General features: G+C 36.6%; 1 protein-coding gene across 1 annotated transcript; it reads right to left on the reverse strand.

The window, feature by feature from the left end:
• Positions 1–1223: 1223 nt before the first annotated feature.
• On the reverse strand, positions 1224–2858 carry LOC149539521 (uncharacterized). The gene has a single exon (XM_089802586.1). The coding sequence runs from the start codon at positions 2856–2858 to the stop codon at positions 1224–1226; it is 1635 nt and encodes a 544-aa protein (XP_089658712.1).
• Positions 2859–12435: the final 9577 nt, after the last annotated feature.

Genomic DNA, 12435 nt, shown 5'->3' on the forward strand with positions numbered 1-12435 from the left:
CTGCTTCACCAAAGCTTCTCACTGTGCCCTTGCTAACACTGCAAGACTGTTTGCTAACACTGCAAACTGCTTCACCAAAGCTTCTTGCTTTGCCCTTGCTAACACTGCAAGACTGTTTGCTAACACTGCAAACTGCTTCACCAAAGCTTTATTCACTGTGCCCTTGCTAACACTGCAAGACTGTTTGCTAACATTGCAAATTGCTTCACCAAAGCTTCCCACTGTGCCCTTGTTAACACTGCAAGACTGTTTGCTAACACTGCAAACTACTTCACGAAAGCTTCTTACTGTGCCCTTGCTAACACTACAAGACTGTTTGCTAACACTACAAACTGCTTCACAAAAGCTTCTTTCTGTGCCCTTGCTAACACTGCAAGACTATTTGCTAACACTGCAAACTGCTTCACCAAAGCTTCCCACTGTGCCCTTGCTAACACTGCAAGACTGTTTGCTAACACTGCAAACTGCTTCACCAAAGCTTCTTATTGTGCCCTTGCTAACACTGCAAGACTGTTTGCTAACACTGCAAACTGCTTCACGAAAGCTTCTTTTCATCCAAATGACCCAATGACCCCTTTCTATACTACTCCTGTTGGTAAACCAACGACCGAGATTAAATCTAACCAATGGTTGAGATTAAGACAACTCGACAGCCAATAATAGAATTGGTTGCAAAGTGTCCAAAAGGAATCACTAAAATTAGTAAATAATAACCATTTACTAATTTTTGGCAAGTGGACAAACAGCTGTCCAAACCACCCATAAATACAACCGCTATTCATAGATAAGGATGAACAGCTGTCCAAGCTACCCATAAATAGTGCTGCTATTTTCGGGTTAGAAATAACAGCTGTCCAACTAACAATAATTAACACTGCCCAATGTGCATTTTAACTAACTTCTCTCCAACGACAACTATAAAACCCAGGAAAACAAACACACCTTGCTCACCTCACTGGTCTCCCACTCCCATATGACCGACTATAGCCCAGAGCAGAGTTAGAAATTCACCTCCTACAGCAAGCATCTCTGCGTGCGTGGTAGCTTTGTTTTTCAGAGCATAAGATATCATCATTCCTCCCCAGTAATCTGATATTATTTTCCACCTTTGCTGTTCTGGCTTCTGCTGAAGCTCACGAGCTAGTTTTGCACCATTTCCCAGAGTAGAATATCATTCGTAGCTCTTCAATGTGCTGTAGTAAAGGTCGGGAAGGCCAATGAGTTCATTGTGGACGGCCATCCATGTACTTCACATTTGCAATGTCTGGATGGAGAGGGAGAAGCTTGGCCGTGGACACCAGTAAATAAGCGCAGTATCTGGACAGCATCTTGCTTATACGAACATTCCTCTTTACTTCCTCATCATCATGCATAATTGCACTGGGCCCTGCTTCTCTCTGCATCTCACAGATTGTCGTCGCTATATGCCAATGTAAAATTAGATGCTCCTGATCCTGCTTCGAAGCCCATTTCAGATGTTCGCAGTTGTTTACTTCCAAACCGAAATCATGGGACATTAATTTTGTCCTACAGTTTTCCACATCTTCTTCTTCCGTTGAGCATCTCGCTTTAAGTTGTTCAACAATAAAACTTTTCAGATCATCTCTGACGGGTTCTGTGTAGGTGTAGTGACCCGTAACAAGGCTGGTGAGGCGGAGAAATTCAGTGAGCTTCCAGATGGAAAGAGAGATACGTGAGGAGGCATCGATTATAGAGTATTGTGAAATCTTCTCCTTCCAGTATTTACCACGGCAGCACTTGCGGAACCGGCTTATTATCCAAATAGCAATCTGTATTAACATGGCCATGTACAAATCTAGTCCTATCCTTCCGCGGGAACTATCAATATGCTGAATACGGGACCAGATTAGCCAGACCATTGTCCAATCGGACGTCAAAACTCTGCAGAGTTGAACAATCTCTGAAACAAGAGCAACAGAGAGCAGCACATACGCTACCATTCGTTGTGCATGCAATGTTCCCTCCACCAGTCTCTGCAACCTCAATTCGCTGTAAATCAGAAAACCAGTTATTCCCATCAGACAAATGTTGACAAAGCGCATCACTGTCCCTGCTTTACTGAACGCCGTACCACTTGACTTGGAGAACAAAGATCGTACAGAAACTTCGACTACAAATATCATCTTTGCAGAAGGGATATGAGATAACTCCTGGGCAAAGAAGAAGTCCCTCGTCGTGTTGTAATATCTTTCGTGGAGATAGAGATTCACATATCTGCGCTTATTCATTTTGAATAATGCATGAGACAGCAGAGCAGGTTGCTTTCTGTGACCTCTTTTCCCTCCATTCCAAACATCGTTAATGGTTACCATCACATTCCTTCTCTTTCGCCATTGTTTCAGTCCCATGACCAGATAATTACAGCGTCCGCCCTCCAGTTGCGTAAAGACGTTCATGGGATCAGCAGAGGTGACAATCCGTGAGAGGCTGGAAGATCTCAAGGCCATGGTCCTCTCGCCGTACTTGTAAACGCCCACAACTAACAAGAGCAGAGCCGCTGCTAACAGACGCCCTTCCAACTGTGATAAACACACTAGGTACGCAGCCACTGAGGTCTGGTGGAACATGGTGAGCAGATGTCTTAACCAGAGCTCATTGTCGTGCGTGGAATAGGCGGTGATGGTATCAGGTCCACCCAAATGCGAGAGCAAAATGGGGGCCCATATACCGAACATTGCACGCCTAACAGATCCTCTGAAGCGGGCCATGGTACCGAGTGCGTAGATTGCGAGAGCGTCTGCAGACATGTAAGACAACCAGATAACCAACTGAAATGCTGAATATCCACAGCGGTATCTGACTGCGCCGCCAAGAGAGAGGAGAAGCTGCACCACCATGCTCAACAGCACTACAGAATTTATTATCCCATCCGTTGAAATCTAATACGCTGCGCTCCATCTCCGCCCGCAAATTGGTCCATTTTCCTTCCATTATCCCTTCCAAGTCTCCGAGTCTTGCAAATTGAAGGCACTTATGTATCTATGCAACTTAAGCAGCAACCTGCAATATAAGAGCAAGATATAAGTTTTATGGTCTTATTAGAAACAAGGATAAATGTTTAGAATTTTGCAGATGTAGTTGTACAGATATGTCCAAAGAAAACAGAAAATAAAGCAGTGCTTACAGAATAGCGAAAAACCTAGCATCTTTAAAATAAAACTTGATCAATCTCCCGTTTCATAATTAATTGTGATATACATAGAGTGGATGATTTATATAATGTTAACATCACCATTTAAAATAGGAAATAATGGTGTAATGCAAGAGCATCTAACACTTCGGTGAAATGCATGAGCAGATAACACAACACCAGTTCTTAACTACGCAAATATAAGCATAGCGAATAAAGTAAATTAATGAAACATGGCAAATATAAGCATAGGGAATAAGTAAATTAATGAAACATGATCATGGTTATTAATAAGATAAAAACTAATACATTCTAGATCTTTAAATGGGTACAAATTAATGAAATGAAAACTGTAAATGGGTACAAATTAATGAAATAAGAGAGCAAAGAAAAGAGGAAAGAGAGACAATTTGTTTGTAATATGAGCAGATAACACCAGTTTTTAACTAGGCAAATATAAACATAGGGAATAAGTAAATTAAGGAAACATGATCGTGGTTATTAATATGATAAAAACTAATACATTATAGAGCTGTAAATGGATAAAAATAAATGAAATGAGAGAGCAAAGAAAAGAGGAAAGAGAGACAACTTGTTGTAACATATAACACCAGTTCTTAAATAGGCAAATATAAGATTTAAGAGTTCATTAGAATCCATACCAAGATGATCTTGTGAGATGTGTCCTTGTATAAATAATTTTTTAAAAAAAGAAAAAGTGAAAGAATTGTTGGGGATAAAGGATACTAAGTAAATTATTTCACATGTCCTATATGCAAAAGATTTACTGAAAATTAAACTCTTAAAAATTATATAGTAATAAGGATTAAAATCCAATGTTTAAAAGACCATAGAACTCAAGCTAAAATGTTGGAATGAAGAATTATGAAATTTATTAAAAATGATGAAAAAAAGGTGAAGATTAGGAAAGAGGACATGTCAAAATGAAACAACTTAAAATTTAAAACATCAAAATTATTAAATTCTATCATATTTGTATTTGGTGAATGATTAGGCTATATTGTACATACTTAAATCTTAATTATAATTTTTAACTCCTCAACTATTTCCTTAGGTTAACTTGCCAATCAATTTTAGGTTTGATTTTGTAACTAACATTACTAAAAATCCTTAAAGACCTATTTAAATAATGGGTGATGTAACATGAAATTACCATCTATTATAATTTTCTCTTCCTTGGATAGTGAACTATGTCAATGATTGTTTCAATGGTATATGTAACTCATATAGGGTGAGCCACATAAAAATCTTTGTGTTATTTATTTTTCTATCTTATCTATTTCTACATTTTTATTTTTATTTTATTAGACTGTAGGAATCGGGTGCAGCACGACCCCCCCCTAGAAATTGCAGTGCACCGAGTAAACTTTTTAACGTGACCAGTAGTGCTGGCGCGACACGCCCACTAGTACCACAGAGACGGGGGAGACTAGAAGTGGTAGATTATGCTTATCAAAATGATCTATACTTACCACTTGGTGCAAAATAAAAGATTGCAAAAGTTATGCTAGATGAGAAACAAGAAGTTATCAATAGAAAGACAGTAGGAGATATATGCTTGTTCTTAGCATTGTCCATGGGTTTCAATATAGAAAATGAAATAATGGAAGATCTACTGATGACATGACACAAACTATATAAGAAAATATGAGATGAGGTATTTATTTGGAGAGATTCTTTTCAAATGAGAATTCCACAATGTTAAGGTCATTTTTGTAGCAAAATAATTAGAAAGAAAAACATAATAAATAACACAATTGCACAATGTTAATGAAAGGAAAAAAAATACTCAAACTATCATAGAAAATTTATATGATAGAAAAGGACGACCACCAAATTCCAAGCCTTCTCTTGCATACATAGTTGTTCTTCTTAATAGATATATTATTTGATGAATAGTCCCTTCTCTATTAATAAATTAGTAAAATTACATATTCATAAAAAATGGGTTGGTGGATACAAGATCACCCTGCAAGAGTGCATATAGCAGAAAGGCTAGATAAACTTATAAATTATTCATTAAAAAAATAGAATCAGCAAACTTTGGCTGCAAGAGTAGTGCTGACCGAGGGAGGAGAATCTTGGAGATCATTAGAACCCCATACATTAATGGGGTTAATGGGCTAGTTGGATAAGGACCACTCATCATCATTTTCTTTTTTTCTTTTTCTTTTTCCTCCTCAATCATGGGAGGAAAAAAGGCTAGGGCTAGCCAAGGAAAGGACCATTAAGAAGTGGCCTCAAGCTACATAAAACTACCACTAGGAGTGGCCCAACCAAGAGAAATAGGAGCAACAAGAGAAGGAATAGGAGTAGGGTACTAGCCAGAGCCATGCTATGGAAGAGAAGTTGAGTGGTGCCACTAGCTGTCAATCCCATTGCAAGGAGAGTGGAAGGGGGCCTATGATTGAGGTCTCCAAAAATGATAGGCAGAAGAACTACGACCCCAACAATGGACATGGGTTAGAGTGTAGTCAATAGAGCCAAAGTCTAGTAGCACTCTAACCATCGTACAAGGTCTATTCCTCTAGTGGTTAAGTAGTTCTTGCAAGTGGGCCACCTTGTTGGCTTGTACTTGTAATTGCATTATTACATTGTTACATATGCATGAATTATTATAGATAGAAACATTTATATCTAGAAATTTGTATGTGAAAAGAACAACATTCCTATCCTTCCAAAGAGGAAAAAAGGATCTCTTGAAAGCATGCCAAATCTAGGAATACTTGAATGGAAATCTTAGAGAATCTTCTAGCAACATCATGTCCTAAGAAAATGGCTCTGGCCTATAAGGATTCAAAAAACTATGAATCCTAAGCCAACACTGCCAAGTTCTATTAAAGAGAAAAATTATGTAGGAAAGACTCAGGTTTCCCACAAAAGGAACAATGAGGGTTAGGAATACCTAAGTTCTTGAGCTGAGGTTCAAGAGGCAATCCCTCGAGTTGAACACACCAAGAAAAGTGTGCAATATTTGGTTCAGTGATAGCATTCCAAATAGTATTAAATGTGTATCTCAATTTCTATGGTGAAGACTAGAGGTGTCACCATTAGTTGGGAGTATCAACCATATGAAAGTGTGGGAATAACCAAAGGTATCCCATCTTGGGCTAGTAATTAACAAGAGGAGTATGTGGATACCACTTCGAGTCCTTCCACCATGGCTTTACTAGCTGAATATCTAACTTGTGGAGCATATTAGGAGGGAAAGTAGAGCCCAATAGGTTAAAAGTCTAATGATCTAGATGAATCAAACATAACTAGGTCTATATGTCTTCCCATGTTCTAAGGCTCATTGTAAATTTGGAAACCAAATCATTAGGTGTCTTGATGCCATATTTGAAAAAACACTGTGCACTAGACCTCCTTACATGGAAAAAAGGGGAGACCACAAAATATTATGTTGGTTCATAGATAGTCAATCCCTAAAACCATTACCAAACCAACAAAGAAATTACTTGATGGCTTCCTTGACTAAGAAGATGCTTTTAGCAATAAAAGTTCCCTAGATTTGTACTAGTACCTACATGATGAGAAGGGTTTGAAAACTAATCTTCTTCCAAGGAGGTCCATTGACTTGGAATGTAGAAGAAACATGCAATGCCTAAGAAGAATTTTTCCATCTTCATCTCTAGTGAGAGAATGGGTGACTCATTTGTAACATAAGGCAATACCCTATTTTTTAGTGGAAATAAGGCCAAGTACTCCCAAATGACTTTATGGAAACCATGTTTTTTAGATTCTAAAGCCTAGAGGAAATCCCTGAGGAGCTTCTCTATCTTCAATTAAGAAGCTTTAGAAAGAGCCCAACATGAAGACTAATGCAGATGGAAAGCAACCAAAACCTTACAAAAAATCTTGGCAAGCATAATATTCCAAAAATCCATAATCAAGGCTTACAAGGTGAAGAGAATGCCCATGAAATGGAAAATATCTATATGTTGAATCTATTTACAATTATTTTGAGCAAGCTAAGGTGGAGTAGCAAGGAAGGACAACCTACAGAATAATTTTTTTTGTCATTGAATGGAGGACCTTGAAGCTAAGAAAAAAGTTTTAAGGCAATGGAACACATTAGAGACATTTTCCTTGTCCTCAATGAGAGTGAGAAAGGAGTCATGAACAAAGTGCCCATTGACAAGCTGAGAAGGCAACTCAGGTAAGGAAATGCCTTTAACATGAACATAGGAGATGGTGTTGGCAAGAATATACCTAAACCCTTCCGTAGAAAGAACATACAAAGACAAAGCCAAAGAACATCCTTGATGAATGGACATGAAAAGACAAAAGGCCACACATTGTCTACCATTGATAGTTATGCATGTAGAGGCATCCCAACAGATTTTTTCAATAGAGTGTAGAAACATTGAACCAAATCCAATGGCTTGAACCATAAAAAAGAATGAAAGGACATTTAATGTGGTCATAAATCTTGGCAAAATGATTTTTGAGAAAAATGGTTTTCTTCTTAGACCTATGAGCCCATTCCATACCTTCCCACACAAGAATTATATTGTCAGGAATATATCTAGATTCGATGAGACCAATCTGCTCTGGGCATACCATCAAAGGAAAAAGATGATAAGTTTTATGATCTAGGGCCTTAGCTATGATCTTTTAAGAGACATCCAACAATGTGATAGGTCTCTAATTGAAAATGTCTTTAGAATATTTAGGATCTTCAGATTTAGGTATGAATTTAATGTTCCCCTTTTTGATAATGTTGGCTAAAGGATTTAGAATAGAAAGCTTCAAGGAAGACCATACATAGATCAAGTCGAATGGGATCCCATAAAGTCTTGTAAAATTCACATGGGAAGCCATCACATCCAAGAGCCTTGACATCCTCCATGGAGAATAAGACTTCCTTGAAATCACTAAGGGTAAGAATTTGCTTACATAAAGCACACAACTCAACCACAAGTGGATTTAGAGTAACAAAAGCACAGTCCTTCAAAGCTTGGTCCTTATTAGTTGAATCCCTATTTTGTGAACATCTTCTCATAGTGTTGAACAATCAAGAAGTTAAAAGAGAATCTATTGGCTTTCCTTATTTATTTTTATCCCAATCGAGATATGAAAAGCTCTAAGAGCTTGGAAAAGTTCCTTTTAAGTTTGGTTTTCAATTTCAAGCTAGTGGAGAGAGCCTTAATCTAAGCACCCCTAGTGGCATATTTTTAAGGAACCTTCCTTTGGTGGCCAAGATTTGCAAGCCAAAAGTTTCATGTCTAAATAAAATAGATTGATGGTTAAGGCCTCAAAATCTAGACATAGGTGTTTGGTAGTGGTGTCATAGGACTACCTATTGTATAAAACAAGTTTCCTCCCATAGATGCAAAGTAATCTTGTCGTACAGGAGATGACCTCATTCTACCAATGAGTCCATCTACTGTGGGTTTGTGGCTAAGGTTCCAAATTTGATACATGCTAAATATGAGCTATAGTGAGGTATAGACTTAGGAGTGACGTGCTTAGCAAAAATTATTGCATCTTGTAAGGATATTTTTGAGTTGTTTGCCAAATAATAGTAGTTAAAATGGGATAATGGTCTAACAAAGTCATATCATGTAGAGGAATGATACCTAGGTAATTTCATTTCTTTAGAAAAAGAGAAAAAACAAATTGTGCAGATACCATCGTACGATCAAGCCTCTTAAAAATAATGTTTGAACCATTTCTAAAACTAGACCAAGTATGTTGAGCCCTAACATTGTGGAAGTGGTGAGCCTTGGGATAAAAAAAGGCCCAATTTATTGTGCATTTTCTATCAAGCTTCCTATTCCCCAACTATCTAGTAGAAAGGTAAAATCCCATATTTTTTAGAAGTTAGCTCTAGCATATTGAAATCCCTACATATAACCCAAGTGGTAGGTAGTAGATAATCCATCATCCAATGCCATAGCTATGATATTTTAATCGCATCATTCAAGGCATAAATATTAACTATTCCAAAGGAATTATTATAGAAGGACAACCAAATTCATACAATTCATTGCATGGCATAAGAACCATGAGAAATAAATGAAGGAATTAAAAAAGGGGGGAGTAAGATAATAACGTCACCTTAGCAAAATTCATGCTAGGAAGAAAAAATGATGCTATCAAGGGCTAAATAACATGGCAAAAAATACTGAGTAAAAACCTTGATTTTTTAACTTACTAGAGACACAAAATATTATGGAATCTAAGTTGGTGGCTAGTGTCACATACATAGTATTTGCGAGGAAGGTCTGTAAGAGCCCACACATTACATGAGATAAAATTCATGATAAAAACTCTTGCATTTCATCCTCATCCCCAACAGAGGAGAAACTTGTTGTTCTCTTTAGTTTTATTGTTTATCAATGTTGAAAACTTAGTCATATAGAAGGCATGGTTGGTCAGTCATCACTACAACTGAATCACTCTATATAGGTTGAGTTATGTATTTGTTAGACTTGTAAGTAATCTTGTATATGGCAGTCTCTATAGGAGCCAAGAAAGTTCTATGGTTGCCTAGTATTCCTATGGAAGCTAAGTTATCTAGTGTATAGTGAATGTTGAGTAAAGAAGAGCAAGTATATGTTAACTCACATAGAAGCAACCAAGATAGTAGATGTCAAGCATCAGAAGGTAGAAGAGTTATAACCAAGCATCAAGAACTATATGGTTTGAGTAAAACTATTTGAACAAAGAATGTTTGGAATGACACAAAATATGAGGTAACCCATTTTGATGACGTGAAGATGACATTTAATGATTATAGAGTTTGTTATGCATTTTTGGCATGAATCATTGTCCCTATGAAGGAAAGTTAGCTAATTAGATTAAAAGGCAAAAAAGGGAAGCATCTAGATCATTGATTATGTTGTAGAAAACTCTACAAATGTCTATTTAAGGGTGGATCCAAACCCTATTATGTATAGATGCAAAGTTTGGTGGATATATATGCAAAGAAATTATATTTTGGATATTGTAAGTGAAGTTTTGAAGAAATTGAGAGTAGCTATTATGGCAACCAATGAAGATAAAAGAAACGATATATCATATAGGATATTAGATTAGAGATTGAAAAGAGAAGATTAGTAATCAACATTTTAAGTGCAAATTGATGGATCAGATATTGATACATTCTAGCAAGTGGATCAAAGTAAATCTCTTAACAGAGTGCTCCCAATAGGCCTATGTAAATTTTTAAAAAGATTGTGTACTTCCTTGTAATTTTTAAATCCTTTAATCAAGGTAAACCTAATTTTCTTTTAAGCTCCTAATAGAGAAGACCCCACATAGGGTAGATCATCAGAAGTGATCATAATTGTAGCCCTAATAGGCATACTTTATTACTGTAGTACTGAAGATTTGTGGGTGTCATCCCCATCCCAGTCTTACCTTCACCTTGGAGGATTTCTGGTTAATGAAATATTTTGTGTTATGTGCTTATGCTTATGCTTATGGATGTGATGCATAGTTAGATATATTTCAATATTTCAAGTTTAAGGTTATATGGCTTATGATCTAGATATGAGATGGACTAGAGATGAATGTAGTTAAGTTGTTATTTTCTTTAAAGGGTAAAATTTTTAAGTGACCCTGATTCAACCCCCCCCCCCCCCCCCCCCCCTCAATACCTCACTTTCCCAATAAACTTGCAAGAAAACTATTGTGCAAGAAGGGGATGGTTGTGAAGATAGGAGAAGAATATCTGTCAGAGAAGATTATCCTCTTCCTAGAGACACCATCTGAATCTTCTCCATGACCATCTAGGTTGCAAGATCATTGAAAAAGTTGGGAACCATTCATAAATCTATGTGCGGAATGTATACTCAAGCGGGCCAAGAAACACTTGGAGATGTTACTGATGTGACTGACACAATAATGGAAGTCACTAGAACAAGTTGCAATGAGGGTTGGATAGAAGAAGACATTAGTTTTTTGAAAGGCAAGAAATTTTTACACTTGCAAACCGTAATTGTCCATTTATATATATTTTTCATTTTTTATAACCTTAGTCTGCATCTCCTTGGTAGGAGCCGATTTGTGAGACACAACTAGATGGCAGTCGTTGATCTTATTCTCAATAGTTTGACATTGATAAAAGGTATTTGGTAGGTTCAAATAAATCACCTTTTGGGTGAAGGTATGGCCCCAACTTGAATGTGAATAGTTTCCTTGAGATCATGAGAAAGATCGACTTCAACACAAACCCTCCTTTGAGGACAAGAGTTAAAAAACTTCTCTAGACCTATGTAGATCACCTTGCCAAGGGTTTGTACAATGACATGAATAAATGACCAAAAATACATACAGAGACCTTAGAACTTCACCAAAGTAGTGACCTTTGGTTTCATATCATCTGAGATAGAGAACTATCGGGACCAATGCTGAAAAGCAAGCAGTGAAGACCTAATTGTATAGGGCCCATAGTTAAAAGTTGGGTTGGCCAAGGAAGAGTTTGCAAACTAAAATTAAAAAACCCTTCATGAAGTTTTTAACGCCTTCAAGCTAGACCTAATGAGGAGTCTAGGCCTTGGCTACTCATTCTTTAAGAACACTTTCAAGAGGAGTTCTACCCACAAAATACCCTATCAAAGTATGATTATCTAGCCTGTCACAAACATTATCTAAATCCTGTATGTTAAAGAAAAATATCAAGGGACATTACCTGATGAATTTTTCTTACAAAAAACTTGTGAGAGCATTTGTTCAGAGGAGGTGCCATGAGCATTCATCGTAGAAACTCTAGCACTAGCATCAATTGCTATGCTAAAGTGGGTTGGAGCCATATTAAAACTCCTAATGCTCCTGCAATAAATGCAATATGACTGGTGCAAAATATAGAGATGTTCTTAGAAAGAAAGTCATAGTACATGCAAAACCCTAGCAGAGTGATTTCGTATTCTACAAATTACTTAAGAAAGATTTTATTTCATTCAAACCATGACTAATTATATTATTATTTATTTAGCTTTAGTAGACTCAAACCCAAAACCTTCCAAATATGAAGCTCACAATTTACTATAGTATTGTAGACTCTTGCCTTTTATTATATATAATATTATTTATAGTTATATCAAACATTTAATAATATAAACTAATATAATTTCTATTATATATATTATAAATTATTGATTTTTAAAAAATAGTTATTAATTGCAATAAATTTCCACAATCCATGATATTTTGTATTCGAGCTTCTGGGTAAGATTGTGTAAGATTTTTTAGCATCAACATTTCGGATCATACTCTATCATCCATATTTTTCTACTTTCTTAGCTCTCTCTTTA

Source organism: Cupressus sempervirens, chromosome 9 (assembly GCF_028749045.1).
Source record: "Cupressus sempervirens isolate cs-2001-9-10 chromosome 9, ASM2874904v1, whole genome shotgun sequence".
In the NCBI taxonomy this organism is placed as follows: Eukaryota; Viridiplantae; Streptophyta; class Pinopsida; order Cupressales; family Cupressaceae; genus Cupressus; species Cupressus sempervirens.

Bases quoted from the DNA above. Each gene is read 5' to 3' on its own strand.
- LOC149539521 (XM_089802586.1), bottom strand. From the start codon at position 2,858: ATGGTGGTGCAGCTTCTCCTCTCTCTTGGCGGCGCAGTCAGATACCGC.